This window comes from Salarias fasciatus, chromosome 8 (assembly GCF_902148845.1).
Source record: "Salarias fasciatus chromosome 8, fSalaFa1.1, whole genome shotgun sequence".
Classification (NCBI taxonomy): domain Eukaryota; kingdom Metazoa; phylum Chordata; class Actinopteri; order Blenniiformes; family Blenniidae; genus Salarias; species Salarias fasciatus.
The window spans coordinates 9,707,241-9,726,078 of record NC_043752.1 but is presented as its reverse complement, the minus strand read 5'-3'; the positions used below and the strand labels follow the sequence as shown (position 1 = coordinate 9,726,078).

The window sequence follows — 18,838 nt, the reverse complement described above, 5'->3', positions numbered from 1 at the left end:
GCTAGCCTCTTTTATTGGCCACAGCTGACAGCAACGACCTCTAAGAAACAAACCAAACCAGCAGAGCAGCTGTGAGGACACAGCTCTCCCTTCGTCAGATCATTAACTACCTGCAGGCAACAGCAACTTGTTCCACGACCGCGGAGTTCACACAGTATATCGCGTTAGCATGCAAGTTAGCCGGTGGAGCTAACGCGGCTAACGGGGTCCGGTCGGGTTACCTTCAGCGAGTCCGCTGAATGTCCGGTGTTTGGCCCTGAGGAAGACGTCCTCGCTGCCGGCCATGGCCTCCGCAGGTTCGGGAGCTGGTGTGAAGGAGCTGTCAGGCGGTCCGAGCAGGGTCGGCGGTGAGGCGGCTGCGAGCTGCTCTCCCGCTGCGGGTGGCTCCTGCTGCTACACGTCCCGTACGGGAATGTGTGTGCGCGCGCGTCCGTGCGCGCGAGTGTTTCTGCACTTTTCAGGAGCTTGGTTACAAAGTACAAAGTACTTTATAGTGCGAAGGGTTGAAGGAGTTCAAAACTTGGGGGAAGGGGGACAATTTTATAAAACACATTCAGTCATATAAAAATCCAGGAATAAATAAATATCGGTGAAATAAAAGTGAGTTTGAAGACTGAGATCAAAAGAGATGCTCAGGAAATGACTTCAACCAACACTGTCTTAACAGAGCAGCATGCACAGTGAAAACATTCTATTGATTTCCTTTAGACATAACCCAAACAACCACCTTCTTGACCATAAACTATGTGTTTACCTAAAAATATATATATTGATGTCCTTGATGGAGATCTCCATTTCTGTCCCCATGATCAGATCAGGCTCTTCTCATGTGGATGAAAGGCTGACACAGTCTTTACTTTCAACATTACACTCAAAACTTTTCTATTTAATAAAGCTTACGTTCATGGCTGGTTCACACCACTCTGGATCATTTCCAAATTAAACCATAAAAGACTAAGATTGCAGGGAAAATACTGTTCTGAGCATCTTTCCTCCCTCACTGTCCATTTTTCACATGTCACTAACATCTCTCTCTCTCTCTCTTGTTGTCTGTGCTTTCTCTCTCCTGTAGTCTTTACAGTCCTGCAGGATCACTGACAGTAGAACTGGAAGTTCATGGTCTGAGTCTCCTGCCCTCGTCTGTCTGCAGCCAGTGGATTTACGTCTGGTTTCTGTCTCCGTCCTATCCTTTCCTCTCCTTCTATCCCCTTACCCCAGATGGAACATCAAAATGCCACCACCTCTGACCTGGTTCTGTAGAGTTCCTCCTGTTAAAAGAGAGTTTTTTTCATTTTTTCCACCACTTTTGCTGGCTCATGTTGGGTGTCCCCTGTAATAGTGCCTTGAAATGACCAGGTTGTATTTTGTACTATAATAAAATCGAATTGAAAACAACTGAATTCTCACACCTCCTCTCACAAGAATGCTGTGGGTTTAAATCAAATGTTTTGAGATTTCATGTTCTGCATGAATATTCTCTGGTTTCATTGATTACCCTAAATTTCTCATAAGCATGGATATGAGAGTGGATATTCGTCTGATTGGCCTGTGATAAACTGGCAAACATGCTAGGATTAGTTGGGTGCCCTGAGCTATAAAAGATGGTTGGATGGCTGAAGTTTAGGTTCAGTCAGGTTTAGGTCGCAAGACACCCTAAGCACCACCAAGGAATATGGTTTAAAAAAGTGGTCAAGCAAATTTGTTTTGATGTGTGAATATTTTCATTGTTGTCCAGCCCCTATTAATAAATACTGTACATTCATTTATTTATTTATTTATTTATTTGTTTGTTTGTTTAGGTGGTTACTTGTTACCAAAAAACTACTGTGTTCTGATTCAGACAAAGGGTGCAGTGCATGCGTCAACTTCTGACCTTACCACTTCCAGTTAAGGAGGGCGTAGTTTTTTTTTGCTCCCCAGTGACTACGTAACTCAGTATTAACAATAAAATATAGAGCACTTTTTGCTCCTAAAATGTCGGCGTGCATATATCTTAATAAGTGATTATTTCCTATTGTTAATATCTCATGTTTGTCAATGAAATATTAATTAAAACATCATCAAATCTAGTCCAAGAAGGTTCATTGGTCTTTCCAAGTTATAATCCAAAAACAAAGGTTCTTTTCCAAAGACCAGGGAGGTATTTTGTTATTTACCTGACGGTTTCGGTTTCGGGAGAATAGCGCCAAAACCTGTATAAATCAGCTGACAAGATACGTCACAACACCATCACGTGACTCTCTGAAGAAGACAGCTGACAGCTGCCGAAACCGTCAGGTAAATAACAAAATACCTCCCTGGTCTTTGGAAAAGAACCTTTGTTTTTGCATCATCAAATCTGTCAATGGTTAAATGCTCGGCGGACCTTTGTGCAAATAAAGGACCTGTCATTTGCGCAGCACAAAATATAGATCATACAAATCACCCAAAAGCAGTTTGCATCTGTGTGGCCGTAGAAAAGAAATATTAAAATGTTCTCATGCTGCCACTGCAAGGAAAAAACACCTTCACAGACAGTATTCGCCAATCTAATACATAAGTTAAAAACTGTCAGATCATCAAACCAAGCACAACAAGTCATGTTTACTGTTGATAGTTTGCTTCTTCATATAAGCCAGTCAAACACTGAGAGAAAATTGCATTGAATTACAATATTTTATTGGAGTTTCTCGATATGACCTTGAAAATATTGCAGAAAGAAAAGGGAAAATGTGAAACAAACAAAACAACAAACCCACATAATTCTGTGCACTTGCAGATGAATGTTGGATTGTGATTTTAATCTGTTATTTTGCTCAACTCATCAAGCCTGCACAGAAAAAGCCTTTCATACATTTTCACAGTTCACTTTTTGTCTCTTTCACTTACTGCCCACTGCTTGTGGTACACACAAAGACAAGCACCTTGGACAGAGGCGGGGACCTTTCAGCACCATGGAGAGCGGCCTTTATAACTGCACATCCATCTTCTTTGCACTGAGCAAAAACTGTTTGTGGGGCTACAGTACCAATTCTACCTTAATGAAATGTTACTGTTGCTCTCCTGAAGTGTGTTCAGACAGTAAAACAACAAAAAAAGGACTGGATAATGACTTTAATTGCAACAAATCAAGAATGATTGGCATTTCAGCCTTTATGGGGCATCCAGTAGTAATTACAATATATAGACATTTTTATAATTGCTTAGTGTGCTGCTTATATAACATCAAACCTTTTGATAATCATTAAACTGACTGAAATGACACAATTCAGCATTGTTTAATTTGTAAATTGAGTCCACTTGTGTGCAATCTAATCTAAATTCAGCTGTTCTGCGAAGGCCTCGGATGGTAATCTGAGATCATTTGTGAACAAGCATCATGAAAACTAAGAAACATGCCACACAGGTCAGGGGTGGAAGTTTTAGAGAAGTTTAAAGCAGGGTACAGTTGTGAAAAAAAAAAAATATTCCAAGCTTTGAACATCTCACGGAGCACTGTGCAATCAATCATCTGAAAATGGAAGTGAGTATGTCATAACCGCATACCAAGACATGGCAGTCCACCTAAACTGACAGGCGGGGAGAGCTTTGATCAGAGAAGCAGTGAGATGCCCGTCGTAACTGTGGAGTAGCGGCAGAGATCCACAGCTCAGGTGGGGAAATCTGTCCATAGGACTTTCAGCCTGCACTTCACAAACCTGGCCGTTATGGAACAGAGGCAAAAGTTGAAACAAAGCCGGGAGTAGTCCTGTTTGCAGACTGTCACAAATCATGTTGGTGACGAAGCAAACATGCATGTGCTCTGCTCAGGTGAGACCAAAATTTTACATTTTGGACTAAAAGTTAAACATTATGAAAATGGAAAACTATCAATACATGTCAGCCTGAACACACCATCCCCTCTGTGAAACATAGTGGTGGCAGCATCATGCTGTGGGGATGCTTTTCTTTAGGAGTTAATGAGAAGATGGATGGAGCCAGATACAAAACAATCATGGAGGAAAACCTGTTAAGAGTCTGCGAAAGAGTTGAGACTGGGTCAGAGGTTCATCTCCCTGCAGGACAACCAGCCTAATCATACTGTCAGAACAATGGAATGGTTTCGATCAAAGCGTATTCACGGTGTCAAACGCACAAGTCAAAGCCCATACCTTCACGCAACTAAAAATCTCTGACATGACTTGAAAATTACTATTCACAGGGAAGAATTGGCAGACATTCCAATTTCTAGATTCCTACCACAAATGATCAGCTGCTAAAGATGTCTACAAAGTATTGACATGGAGGGGCTGAATACCTGCACACCATACTTTCGATTTTTTTTTTTAATTTCAAAAAATATTAAATAAAGAAAATGAAACCACACATATTTTTTCTTCCACTTCACAATTATGTGACACCTTTTGCTGATCTATCCCATAAAATCCTCCATAACACAGTTCATGACTGTAACAATGTGTGGGTTACTTTAAGGATGCTTTTGCAAGCCAACAGTCCTGCCTAATAAGGTGTTAAATAACGTTAAATGATTAATAAATGCTTTAATTTTATTAGTCTGGCTGCATATTGTTAAGCTCATAATGTGGATATTTTATTTGGATGTGAATGAAGAACTGAATTTTAAAGATGAAGAGACTGCTGTTTTATGCAGACCCCCTGGGAATGCAGGCATTATGTACCGGAGCCAATTCTTTGGTGAAGAACTCTATTCCAGAATACTTCCCCTCTCCTGAAAAGCTCTGTCAGCCACCACCCATTGTGCTATAAGCTACTTGGGATTTCAGGATTCCTCAAACAATGGCCACCTACGACTGGAAAGGCACAAAGTGGACCAAAAATGAGGGCTCCCACGTCTTTCCTCGCACAACAGAATAGTGATGTGCGTATTCTGGGGCTTTTACCATAAAATTTCACAATAGAGACCCTCTGTCTCTCTTTCTCTCTCTCTCTCTCTTTCTCTCTCTCTCTCTCTCGTTGTTCTCAGCCCTCGCAGTCTCCCTCCCTCCCCCCTGTTTTCCTCCTCCTCTTCTTTTGCGCACCAGGCTCTCCCACCCTCGGCTCTTTCTGTTCGCTCACTGCGCTCTCATCCTCGGTGCGGCTTGTGTCTCTGCCTACTCCTGTGCGTAAGAGCGCACCGATGGATGGTGTGAAGTGATGCACTCCTCAAAACGCGAAACCTGAGCCTACAAAAAGCCTTCGCTGGGAAGACGAATGAATGCGCAACAGAGCGCACGCCTTGGAGCGCAGTTCGTTATATCCAGCCAAGTTCAGCACACGTAGATTGTTTTCATTCTGCGCGTTTTTTTTCTCTCCCTTCTGGATGATGATATGTTAGGAAAGATGTGCATGAGCGCGGATGACGGTGCGTTGCTATTCGGATATATGTTTGTGGACTTTCCAGCCGATCATGACCGTGCGCCTTTTCGCCTCTATCCAAGTCGCTTTGTTTCCGCGTGAAGTTGAACGGGGGAGAAGACAAGATGAGAGGGAGATACTTCCTCCTCGGCTTCTTGTTGCTCAAACTTATGGCGCTCGTGTGCAAGGCTGACGGGGAGCCAGGGCTGCTCGGAGGATTCGTAATGATCGCCACCTCCAACGGCTCCAGGGAGGAGGAGAGCGTGTCCGAGGAGACCCCGCACACGGAGGACAAATGTCGGGGCTACTTCGACGTGATGGGCCAGTGGGACCCGCCGTTCACCTGCGACACGGCCAATTATCTGTACTGCTGCGGCACCTGTGGCTTCCGCTTCTGCTGCTCCCACAAGCACTCGCGTCTGGACCAGAGCACCTGCAAAAACTATGACACCCCGGTGTGGCTGAAGGCCGGACAGACCCCCTATAAAAAGATGAACAATATGCAGGACAGCACCAAAGACAAGACGAACTTAATTGTTTACATCATTTGTGGAGTAGTGGCCATCATGGCTCTCGTGGGGATTTTCACCAAACTGGGGCTGGAAAAGGCGCACCGGCCTCAAAGAGAGAACATGTCCAGGTATACAAGTCTCTCTTTCTCCATCACTCCCTTCACTCCTTTCTTATCTGCTCTCGGTGCGCTTGTTTACAAAGAGACTTGCAGTAGTAGCCTACGCATGCAGGGATCTGGAGCGCGCAACGTGCCGTCCTCATCTCCGCGCGCATTTTTTGGGGAAAACATCACCAGAATTCTGCACAGCGTCATAAAAAACCCGCAGCTTCTTTCAGAAGCATTAGGCATTTGATATATGTCACGATGTTGGCCGCGCTTTATGGGAAACCATGGGAACTTATATGGCATCTCCTTAAACAGGGGTGAACGCTGTATGCTCCTTCTACTCTTGCCTGTCCATCCATTGTGGTTATGGCATAACATTATGTGATATACTCTTCTCTCATCTGGCGGGGGCGGTTTCTTTCACTCGAGTAAAGGCGGCATTGCTTTCCATTGTGCATCCATCTGACTGGAGATCAACTGGAATTCTCTCTCGCTCTCTCTCTCTCTCTCTCTCTCTCTCCACCTCTATTGTTGGATTCCAGGAGGTAATGAGTGTGTGCAACTGCCACAGAGAACAAATGAAATCAAGTCTTGTCCATTCATAGGGGAGGCTCTTTTTTTTTTTTTTCTACTTAGTTGCACGCAACATTTTCATAAAATAAGATGGTGTGTGCCAATGCAGTCAAACTGAATAATTAAATTACCCACGCCATGCACAGTTTATTGTGTCTGCAACCTTCATCCATTCATCGTCCCCCCTCCTCCCTCTCCTTCTCTGTCTCTCTATGACAGGGCCGTTGCCAGCGTGCTGCAGGGTGGGTGTCCAGGTGAGCAGTTCCGGGGGGAGGAGGCCCTCGGGATGCATTCACAGCACTATGTCTCCAGACCCACAAACCTCCGTAAGTTTATTTATTTTCTCCCCTCTGGTGGAAGTTTTGGACAGCTCATTACTGACTGTTGTGAACTGTGTGTGTAACTTACAGCAGCATATGGAAGTGTAGGCGTAGTGTGTGTCAGCAAAAAGGAAAAAAAAAAAAAAAAGCTGCTTATTTAAAGAGACACTGAGTGTGTCCAGGTTGGTGTCAGAGGCCTGCGTGAAGTCATCCGCAGCGATGTGAGGACGGCGAGAATTTGGGAATGATGCTGCCTTGTCGGAAAATCCTCAAACATAGAACATGAACACAGACAAAGAGTGAAAAAAAAACACACACATCCCTGCAGGCTTGTTCCTGTTTTGTTTCAAATACCAGTGTTGGGTTTTGTTTTTATCTCACGCCGGCCAGATATTCATCCATTTCATAACGCGTTAGAAAGAGAAGATCTGCCTGCCTTTTTTTTTTTTTTTCCCCTCTTGCTTTTCAAATGCAGCCGTTATTCACCGTTTTTATTTTGGTTCATGCCCACATGATATAATGAGAGAGAGAGAGAGAGAGAGAGAGGAAAGTGGGAGTGTGTGAGTGAGTGAGTTGGCGAGGCAGTGTGTGTGTAGGGCTTTTGGAGGGGCGGTGGGCTTTAACACAAAGAGTATGAATGCCATTTATTTCTATTGCGTCCTGTGGGCTGCTACAGCCGCTTTGTGTTCAACGCCAATCATCAAACACACATGAATATGTACAGACCACAGCATATGTGAGTTTAATGCAGAGCTGCAGCCTATACTGTGGTGACCAAACCGAAGCAAATCAATGTGATAGTTGCCACAGACGATGCGTTTGAGATGGAGTGACACGGGGTTGTCATTCCCTCATTTCTTGTGTTACCATCAAGCTGAACATGAATGGCATTCTGCACCATTATAGCTGACTGCAGTTGAAATCCTCACACATCGAAAGGCTGCATCATGCCTTCTTTGAGTGTATTCCATCACTTTGGTGGAAAAAAAAAATCAGTGTCAACAAGCTTTTTTTTTTTAATTGGTATCGACTTTCAAACTTCGATTTTCTTTAAAAGAGAAGATTTTACCAGATGGTTGAGATTGAAGCTTGAAAACATGCAGCAATAAAGAATTTTGGACCACAGAGCCAGAAGCATGCCTCACCTCCAATTTGTTTTTCTGCCCTTAAATCGTGCTTATGTCAGAAAGTGTCACAGAGATTACATCTCCATCCATCGCTCATGAATCAGGAAGTGCACATGTGAGGAAATGATGTGAGGGGTTGGATAATCACCAGATGAGACCAATATGCTGTCCTACAACAGCTCCTCTAGCAAATGGGAAGGTGACATAACCCTACTCCCAGCGAAGCATTACACCCACGGACACTATCAGGCATCATGGAAAAGTGGGGAGGAAGGTTCCATTCATTGAAAAACAGGTTAATCTTCCTTTTCTTTTTCAGCAGAAATAAGAGCAACCTCGTTCTCTGAAAAGCGCCACAACTAAAAACAAATAAGGAACTCTTTCAGTAGGTGCAGAGGTTCGCTCAAGTCGTTTATTTCTCTCCCCGCAGTGAGAGAGATGAGATGTCAGGTTGGCCTGTCACCTAAGTGGCCACGGCTGTGAAATAGTGATTATTATTTGCAATGTGGAACCTGCTCCCCTGCACTCTGTAATCCTGGGGCTTGTGGGTAATCATGTGGAATGTTATTAACCTCCGTGATCTGGTAGGATCCTCTGCGACAGCCACCTGATTGGTTTACGGATCCCTCTGTTAGCGAGCGGGGCAATCCATCACAGGTTGCACGAGAGGAGGGGAGCTGGATATGGATTTGCCGGATGTGGACACGCTATTCGTATTTTAAGCAATTAAATGGGAGATAAATAGACTGGGAAGGGCGAGGTGATTTTTCATTAGGAGGTTCACTGTGAATGCAAAGGACAGATGGCGGAAGAAGGGGAAGGAGAGTGAAGAGAGCGGTAATTGCAATGTAAAGATAAGCCTTCGGTTTAAGGGGGCCACTTGTTCACGTCCACGTGCACACAACACGGCTCCATTCAAATATGGAGCAGGATTGTGCTGGGAAATGTATTTTTAGTGCAAACCACATATTGATTATAGCTCATGGCCAGATTGCTCTGTTATTGTCGTCAATGAATCCAGTCTGGCAGGTTTTCCGCCTCGTATATATAAGACGAGAAAATTCCTCTGGCTCACGAGTGACCAGTGACTAATAACCATGGAAATCAAACAATTACGCCGTTTCCTGCATCGCGGAAAACCTTCAGTTAATTGCAAAATGAGCCGATGGAGCGTGCGTTTTTTTGTCGTGCATGCCTGAGCAACAATCACTTGACCCTTCGACACAGATTTGGGACAGCGGCGATATCACAGCAACCGGTTTCTCATCACATTTTTCAGTTTGGCGCAAATTTTTATGCAGCTTTAGATTCATCCTCCAATCAAGCAAGATCTTCTGTATGTTTTCCTCATTCGATTAAAGCGATCATGCAAGAGTGTGCGGACCCTGGATCACTTGGAAAAACAGATAAATGTCCCCCTCAGGATCTAAATGAGCGAAAACATCGATGTCCTGTAGTAACAACTGCTTTTGAGGACTGTATAACAGTGGTTTTGAACATTTGCCTTTGGAAATACACCTTAACAAATTACTTTCCTCAAGGACTAATTAAAGACGACTGAAAGTAGTAGGTAAATGCTAAAACATTTTTCTTCATTTTCACAGTAACAGCCTGACAGTCAAACGTTACCTCTCCATAAACGAACCTCTATTGCTTTATCATGCTTTATCTTTTATGAGTAGGTCAGGCAGAATGTAGAACAGCGAGCTTGCCTCCGTTCCTAATTAACTCTCTGCTGTGTCTTGATAATTCACAATAATTATCACATGTACCACAAGAGCAAGAAGCGCACCCTATCAATTAGTAATGCACAAGCCCGAGGTCCGTGTTTGCTATGTTCAGGGGCCGCATGTGTATCTGGCCGGGGGCCCCTGACGCCTACTTCATATTAAAAATGGACACTGCGGTTGCTTTGTGCACCAGAACCGAGCCAGCCCACGAGATCCCGAGGCGGAGCAGTCCAGCCGGCTTTCATGTCATCGGGAAAAAATAAAAAAAAAAGCCTCTGAGACTTCGCTAGAACCCTTAAAAAGGCTGAAAATCCCACATCTCCTGGCTTCCAGCATCAAAGAGCAGGAGAGACAAAGATGGGAGGAACGGGAAAAGGGGGGGGGGGGGGGGGCAGTCAAGGCATCTCTCTGGCAACATCTGCAGTGAAGGACAGGCCTGTGTGTTTGTCCAAAGTTCAAGTTAAACTCTTAAACTCTTCCATAGATTAAAAAGTGGAAAGACATCTCTACCGTTTAATTCAGGGTGACTTTCACTAAAGTTTCAAGCTTTATAAACTTGAAATGTTCTTAAGTCTAATTGTCAAAGCTAATCTCATTGTTACTATACGCACTGTATAATCTAATAAATACATTAGCTGTGGAGTTTAATTGGAATAAAGCGGTTATCCTCATAAATTAATACACGAGAAACTTCCCCCAGACCAATAATGTAGAGCTTCTATAATTGTCACTCTGAGTATCCCACTAAAGAGCTTTAGGTGGGCAGCACAATTAGTTTTATTAAGACAAAGCACACACTCCCACAGACACTCACACAACATACACAGTCCTCTGTATTCACAACTCAATTCAACATTTGCGAGCTTAATTACCTCCGCAGTAGTTATAATCTTTTCCTAAACATTCTGAGATGGGAAGGATGAAATTTTAATGGGTAATTGCTTCTTAGATTGCACAGGCACGAGGAAAGGCCCCGTCTGCAGAATATCCCCCTGCTCCGCCTGTGTGTGTGTGTGTGTGTGTGTGTGTGTGTGTGTGTGTGTGTGTGTGTGTGTGAATGAAGGTGTGTGTGCATGCAGCACACGTGTGTTTTTATATACATGCAGTACAGGCCTGTCAAAAGCAGTTCCACATGCCCCTCGCTAAAAGTGTGACCTCGTCTCCTCGGCTGTCATGTGAGCCGCCGGCACGTCACATCTGATTGCCGAGTGTCAGAGCTGAAAGAAGCGCGAACCGACGGGCCGCAGGAAACAAGCAAAGGGAGGCTGTGAAAGAGAAAATGACAGAGCTGTAGGTAGTTATCTGCGAGGCGTCACTCCAGCTCCGGCTCCGCTTGAAGCTCAGCTTCTGTCCTTGTGTTCAAACAGGCAGGAAAAAGCACAGTTGAGGTTCCGTCCCCGAGTTTGTTTTTCAGGCTCATAGCCCGCTGGAGTGACAGCAAAGCTCCCTCTGCATCTGCAGCGAGTTTTCTTTGATCCAAACCATTGAGGATATGTCCATTCCTCTTTTTTTTTCACCCCCTTCTTTCTAAAATTTGGTTTACTCACATTCTCACTTAGCCAGTGAGAATGTGAGGACATTTTCACACATCTTTTTAAAGGTGTAGTTCCTTTTCAGAGTAACTGTCTTGGTGGTTACGTTACGTTTTCCATGAGCATAATGTACAATACATTTACTACATTAAGCACTGAGCTCCAGTATTTAAGTGTGAAACGCATCTACAAGAAGTGCACTCAGCTTCAACGCAGCTGAGTGCACCGAGTGGCTCATTGTCAGGCTTTCTACTCAACTCCGTGATGAACCTTCATGAGATTCAGGTGTGTTGAAGCAGGGAGACGGAAAATACGCAGAGCTGCCGAAGATCTCAGTTTGAGACCCCTAGCATAGACAGAGAACACCAAGTTGAATTGCTATTATAGGTGACTCTTCACGACAAATCTATCAAGTCTCAGAAGAATCTGGACTGGGAGTCATGCCACTGTGGAGGACGACAACGTTTTTATTGTCCATCGACTCACAAGTGTGCAGAACAACTGTATACTGAAGCCATGGTGCTCGTCGGAAGTGGTAGCATATTCAAAAAGTTGCGTTTTCAGTGGCTCCAAGCTCCAGTGTTGTGTAAACAGACACAAAAAATACAAGAAAACATAATTATTTTATTATATTAGTGTATTACTGTGTTTTAAATCTGATTTGATGGTAAGATACGGTAAAAATGGAAAGTGAAAGATATCAAATAACATTTCAGGCACCTGTTGGTCAAGACAAATGAGGCTTTTGGCCTCATTTTTTAGTCCTAATGGACTGTAAATTGCATTGTATTGTCACCAAACACATTAGAAGAAGTCAGATGAGCTGCTGAGAACCTAACGCTGTGTCAAATGGTCATTATCAGAGCCATTTGGACGCAGCGTTTGGCTGTGGTGCTTGCTGTTTCGATTCACACATGCAGAAATGACGTGAGGGCTGGCGCAGGAGAAACTCTTGAAAGGAAGCATCTGTCCATTCTCTTTTGTGCAATTTGTTGTCAGTGTTATCAGTCTACTAGTGACAGCCAGCAATAAGAGTGATTTAGACTGCTTGAAAAACTCATCGACCCAAAAAAAAAAAAAAAAAAAAATGTTTCAGTGTAATTCGGAGTCACACTATAGGTTTAGATTGGCCTGCAGAGAGCAACAAAGCTAAGAGACGGTCAACTCTCAGAAAGTTCAAAAGTGTCTCCTTCCCCTCTCCAGGGCCTCATTCCTGCACCCTCTCCCTGCCTAATTATCTTAATGTGAGGCCCCTCGGCAGCCCCGGGATGCCATTAGACTCCTGCTTATTAAGGCTCTGGGGCCGCGCAGCCGGCAAGCATCGACCAACTGCAGACATCCACTCAGTTTCAGGCGCAGAGGGAGGCCAGCCAGGGAGGTGTCAACACAGGATGGGGCGGGAGGAAAGGAGGGACGGACAAGAAAGGCTAAAAGGGCTTCTGAAACGCGAGGCGAGAGATTATAAAATACAGAGAAAGAAAAAAAGTGTGTTTTTAACTTCTTTTTCAGCGAGACTCTAAAGTTACATCAGACTGCATCAGGCTCCTGTCTGAACGAGCACTCCTTCTGCAGACTTTGAGAAGAAAGCGTGCAGTGTTTTCATGGCTTGTGAAGAAAAAGTCTCATACATGCAAGCCCATGGTTTGCACTTTATGCTGTGAAATTTCACATCTCTCCATTGTGCTGCGGCATCATAAAAGAAGCAATGGGGATGGAGAATATCTCTACTTCTAATCAGCGGCACCCCCCCCCCCCCCCACTCATCTGCAAGAATATTAATCACTTCATTTACTCCCAGGAAGTCACATCCTGCATGTGACAGGCAATTACATTTGTGCGCACGTGTGTTTGCGGACGTGCACGCGTGCCCTCGCGTCTGCGCTCGCTTACGTGCCCTTTTTTTGTACACGCACCTGTGTCCATCCCCGCACGCGTGTGTCGTAACCCGTGGTGCACTCCAGTCAAACCCAGAGCGAGACGGGAACTGTTACATCAATCCATCTTCATCCACTTCAGCCTCATTTACATTTGACTACGCGCGATGATAAAGCACTCAGAGGCAGTCATGGGATAAGCAGACAGACTTCCCATCTGTATGTTTGAACAGGTGGTTATCACCACTGGTTTCTAATTAACTGCTACACTGACTCTTCTTCATCAACTATTTGGAATTAATGAGTCAAGCCTTTTTGCAAATATTGGGATTATTTTCCGTGGAATGTATTTGCAGAAAAAAAAATGTAATTACTGACGAAGAAAACTGTAAACAGGGTTTTCTAGTTGGGGGGGCTTTGTTTAAGTTTCCTCTCCCCACATGTGCGGCTGCAGTAGGGGAGCCGGCGAGAACGCCGCTATGTTCTTCACAACAATGAAAAGCTTACTGTGTGACAGATACACAGTCAAGCATTATAAGTCTATTTAGGCCGGCTAACATGTAACTGTGTAATACGCTGTCTAAAATCCTCTGTAATCTGCAGCTATTTTCAGTTTTCCTTTTCCAGTGAGTCTAATAACAGAATACAGCTCTAATCTCCTATCACAGAAAATATAGCATGTGCTGTGAATTCCTCCTGACAATATTCTTGCTGTTTTCTGAGACTATTCACTGCGGGATACAATGTATATTTACAGGTATTGATTGGCCAAGCACCTTATTAGTAAGGTTTATGAAATCAATGCAAGCTGAATTCCTCATTTTAAAAGCTCGGGTTTTGTTTACATAATCAGAAATGGAAAAATAAAACGCCTTCCCATTCCGTACAGTGTGCATCATGGGGTGGAGGGGATGTTGCTTCCTGGGTGTGTGCAGGTTCTGTGTAGTGTCTTGGCTGCTCATAGAGCAGCACATTTCTGGACATAACTGTTAGATGTTGCATGCGGGATTATATGAAGCCACTTTCTTAATCTGGGATGAACAGAAATGCTTGAAAGCTCTTAGAATCTGATTGTTGAGATCACTGTCTGTTTATCACATAAAATTGACAAAAACCTTTCGATGAGGCTGGAATTGCCTTCCTGATTCTCGATATAACATGGCTTGGATGACTGACAATTGAAAGAATAATGCCATTCATTGAAAAGATATTCCCTCATGTAGTGTTCTGATGATGGAGGTGGAGAGAGTGCTGTCAAACACGTCGGTCCACTCTCGTAGGCGCTTAATTTGATCGACATCCGGTGCCAACATGTGTTTCCCATCATTTTCACAGTCATCAAAACCATTCGGTGACCTCCTCAGGCTGCGTGGATGAAGGCGGTAATAATAAAAGTGCTGGATCCCGTCGCTGCAGGGATCAGATACCGCCAACAGTACATGAACTCAAAGTGATCTCAACTTCATTAATTCAGTCAAAAGGAAAAATACTCCAACAGTATCTGCTTTAGCACAGCTTTTAAAAAAAATGCCATTTTAAATAATTTCAACAGGTGGTTAAGAAGTACTACACTTTTTCTAGCATAATGGTGGCGTCTACCTGACACAGTGTTGGTATCATTGACGTTTATGCTAATTTAATATATTAAAATGAGCGCTCTGCTGGCTGTTCACTCCTCTCTGTGTGTATATGAGAGTTTTGGCTTCGACAGGGAACAGTCTGTTTCTGATGAACTGGCCAAAGTGGCAGATCCCTTTCCACGTTCCCGAAGCACTGTAGGCTCTTTTTTTTTTTTTCTGTCCCCTTTTCCTACGTACGCACATTCATATGGACACCAGCAGGCGCCCACACGTGCGCGGCCTGCATATACACGATGCTTCGGATCCGGGCCTGGATGTTTCCCTCGGCCCAGGGGCAGACAGCAGATTTGCTTGGCTAGCTCCGTGATGCCACCAGCGTCACAAGCAGGGAAAACTCATGCCGTGAGCACATTTATGAACCCCCCCCCCCCCACTGAAAACTCTCCGTGGTTGCCTCCCTGTCATTTTTGGAAGATCTCTCTCTCTCTTTTGCCTGCGGGCTTCAGTATGGCCTGGCTTTCTCGCCACCCTGCCCCGAGGAGGTCAAAACACATTGGCAGGCTTCCCGTCACTCACCCTCCCATCCTCATGCATACATATGGACTTACACAAACACACGAAGTCATGGACAGGCGTACAGCCTCCGCTTCCACACCCCCCCCCCCCATCCTGCTGGGCGCTGGCCCATGGAATGGGGACATGTGGCTGGTCAAAATGCGTCACGATGCCGGGCTCTCGGCTCCGACAGATCTGGTGCCTGTCTGCCTGCCTGTGAATAACCAGCCTGGAACGCCTCATAAAACAGTGAAGGAGTTTTGTTTTCCGCCCTCCTGATTGCACCATTAGCCCTACTCTCAGCTATTCTTGTTTTCTGGCCACTGTTGCATTTTCTCGCTGTAATTCTTGTCTTCCACGGCAGGATTCTGCCAAAAAATCTGCTCTTTTCTGTAGCTATTTAAGGTGTAGATTCATGATTTCGTCCCAAGAGAACCAGGAGTCTGTAACATATTTGGATTTGCGTTTGCAACAAGGTTCAAAGACTCTGACATTGCACATATTTTGTGCTTGGTGACTGGAAATGAATAGAGTCTGCATGACTTCTTCCCTCCTGAAGGATTTGAATTGAAAGAAATGTCTTTTTTTTTCCATGGGTTCAGGAGCTTTCCTTTCAGGAAAGGTCTGAACTTGTCTTTATTTATTTTGCCCATCCTGGCGCTGTTAGAGAAAGCAACTCACAGCCAGAATCACCTCAGGGTCGCAGAGGAGAGTCGAGGAGAATACGCTGATTGAATAGATAATATAAGGAGAAAGATTTTCAACGATCCTCGACAACCTCCGACTGAAATCCAAGGTTCTCAGCACGGTTCTTTTCAGGTGACGCTGAAAAGTTTGCAGCTTCCTTTTCAGATGAGAATTAACCTCAGTTCACCACTGTGACTGTGGATTGCAATACTGAGATAGATAGATAGATAGATAGATAGATAGATAGATAGATCTAAATCAATTAGTACATATTAGTGACTGTGTTTAAAGTAGGTGAAGTCTTGCATATTTTCGCCAAGTTAATTATAAGAAGCTATTTCACAATTCTTCATATAGAGTCTTCTATTGTTTTTATGCCCTTTCGTTGGTTGCTATGTTTTTTTGTCTTGAATATATATGCAAATGAGATATTTCAGTAACTCCTCATCAGATTGCAAGTGGCAGAGTGACGTTGCGCCTGCACACAAAACAACTTAATGAGCTTCATAATCCCGACAGGCCTTACCTTATTGGAAAATCAGTGAGCATATTAATTTAGGTGGCTGCCCAGTAACGTGTAATAGGCGCCACTCTGCCTGTGATGAAGTATTCAACTTCTATTTGGCTTGCAGATTTAATCCTTTCTTCAAGTGTCTCGTTGAAAACCTGTAATCATAAAACTGGCACGTCTTCCCACATGTGATAACCATCTGCAATCACACAGGAAAGGCACTTTTTCCACCATATGGAGATGTTAATTGCGTCGAGTGTTGAAGACAGTAGAGGAACAGGACTTCTACAGAAGTATAAGCGCCAGTCTTCCAGAGGGAGACGTACCTTTAGATGTCACTGTCAACCTCACCAGCAGGCAGCGATTGAATCAGTCCCCCTTAGGAACCTTGGAAAATGGAAGTGGAGAAGTTCTGAAAGTGCCTTTTCCCCCCCTCCCATTCTGATATATGGAGGGGAAGTCGAACACGGCAAGTCTGAAAAATAGAGAGACGGACATAAAATGAAGTAACACAGGATGAAAAAAGAAAGACTGTGACCAAGGGAGAAGAATGGGGCTGACAGAGGGGAGGCTGAGGCTGCTTGACATGTGAGGAAATCTATATCGGAGCCTATTGATCTTCTGAGCCTCTCATGGTATGAAAGTGGAAAGACACAGCGCAGATAGGAGTCAGACAACGCTCCCTGTTGCGTTTCCCCTTCAAGAACACAATGACAACAATTCTTCTGTTGTGGCAATGTGGCTTTTGTGCCTTTGGCATTCATTTAGCCCTGAATTGCTCAAACGCTCCCCTGTGTACAAAGTCCCCATTAGCTGTCGATACAGTCAGCATTATTGACGTGAATGTGGCAGCTGCTGCATAGGCTAAAGGTGTAAGATAAGAGACAGAGATTTCTTGTTTGAGCTATGGATAACAGGAGATATGAGGCAAAGAAACAGAGGAGACAAACACCATTGATGTAGACTGTTATCTATGCGATCACATATATACAGAAATTCCTTGATTATCTACTGACTGGGCGCAGTTAGATTATTGTTAGAGCCTGCTAATTAAACTGATGTGAGCTCTATGCGTTGTTTCAAAATACAGTGTCTCGCTGATACTTGATTCTTCCCAGTCGATTTGCTTTAAAATGAGAATCTTCGAGAATCATAAATACACACACAAACACATGTAATACAAGACTGAGATTAAAGCTGAGTGAAGCCAGGCTGACAGATCATTGTGCTTTTGTAATTATTTCTATCACTAGATAGAAATCAGCGTTTCTACTGCGTTTTTCTGCATTTTCAATGCAGGAAAAGTCGTCACACAATTGACAGATAATGCAAACATTTCATTGTGACATGATCAACAGGCTGCAAACACCATTACTAAACTCAATGTGCATTTCTCTGTCACTTTCTTAAAAATTAGTATGCATCACCTCAAATTTCTTACAATGAAAAAAGTTTTCTCTTCAGTAGTATAAAAAACTAAAATTCACTGTGATCTTTTAAAGGTACAGGAGAGAAAGCTGCATTTGAAAAAATGTTGGACTATTTAATGCTGGTTTTAGATTATACAAATCTCCTATATTAGCCCCAAACGGGATTTCCTACTTTTGGGAATAAGTTTGTTTACTAGCGTTTATGTCTGATTAAACTGTTATCTCAACTGGGAATATAGTTTACCCAAGAAAAACTAAAAACACATCTGAACTAGCTGCAGAGGCAGATGATCACATGCACAGTGATTCCAAAAAGTTGTCTTTTCCTCCATTTCCACAGATAAAGAGTCAAAGCATTTGCCAAAAGTTCCACCTTTTTCAAAATGCAGCATTATCAGGGGCTTCGAGCGTCATTGTCATGTAAACGTACACCAAAAATGCAGAGGAAGTTTTTCAGTTTCCCTTGAAAACATTGCTGTGTAAACAGGACCTCAGTGAGTTGCTCACAACAAGATGAAAATCAATATGATGCCGAAATGACAAGCAGTGCAGACAGGTGTGCAAAATCTTTTCAGTCAATGGCTTGAATGTAAAACCTCTCAGGTAGCCCTGCCAATACTACAAAACACTTAAAGATGCATCAGCACACTGTGGTTTGTATGGATGCTTTTAACATTTCAAAATCCCACAGCAATAAAAAATTAATAAAAGATTGTCGGGTAAGATCTGCTAAGCCACAGACCTTGAATATTTAATTATTAGGCCTCTGAACTGAAAGGACTCAGTCTCTTGTGTACGAAGTGCTATTAAAGTTAACTAGTAAATTGCTCAGAGGAGATATTATAGCACTGAACTGCCCAGAGAAACCTAATTGCATCTTGACATGTCACATCAATAACGTGCATCAAAATGTGGCTGTGAACAGAACCCAGTTGTAAATGACATGCGTCAATGGATTATGTAATC

The 18,838-nt window shown here is 43.6% G+C and overlaps 2 protein-coding genes across 3 annotated transcripts in view; one reads left to right on the top strand and one right to left on the bottom strand.

The window, feature by feature from the left end:
• The window catches only part of cpped1 (calcineurin-like phosphoesterase domain containing 1), a 29,929-nt gene extending 29,530 nt beyond the window's left edge, over positions 1-399 (bottom strand). The window contains exon 1 of one of the 2 annotated variants that reach the window (XM_030098151.1): positions 222-399. In XM_030098151.1, coding sequence (XP_029954011.1) covers positions 222-285 — 64 coding nt within the window. In that variant the 5' untranslated portion in view covers positions 286-399. The remainder of the gene's footprint in view (positions 1-221) is intronic. The other variant, XM_030098152.1, reaches the window with a different exon arrangement.
• Positions 400-5,055: 4,656 nt separating this feature from the next.
• shisa9a (shisa family member 9a) overlaps positions 5,056-18,838 on the top strand; it is a 45,333-nt gene continuing 31,550 nt past the window's right edge. Inside the window, exons 1-2 of the mRNA XM_030097419.1 lie at positions 5,056-5,974; positions 6,746-6,852. Coding sequence (XP_029953279.1) covers positions 5,460-5,974; positions 6,746-6,852 — 622 coding nt within the window. The 5' untranslated portion in view covers positions 5,056-5,459. The remainder of the gene's footprint in view (positions 5,975-6,745; positions 6,853-18,838) is intronic.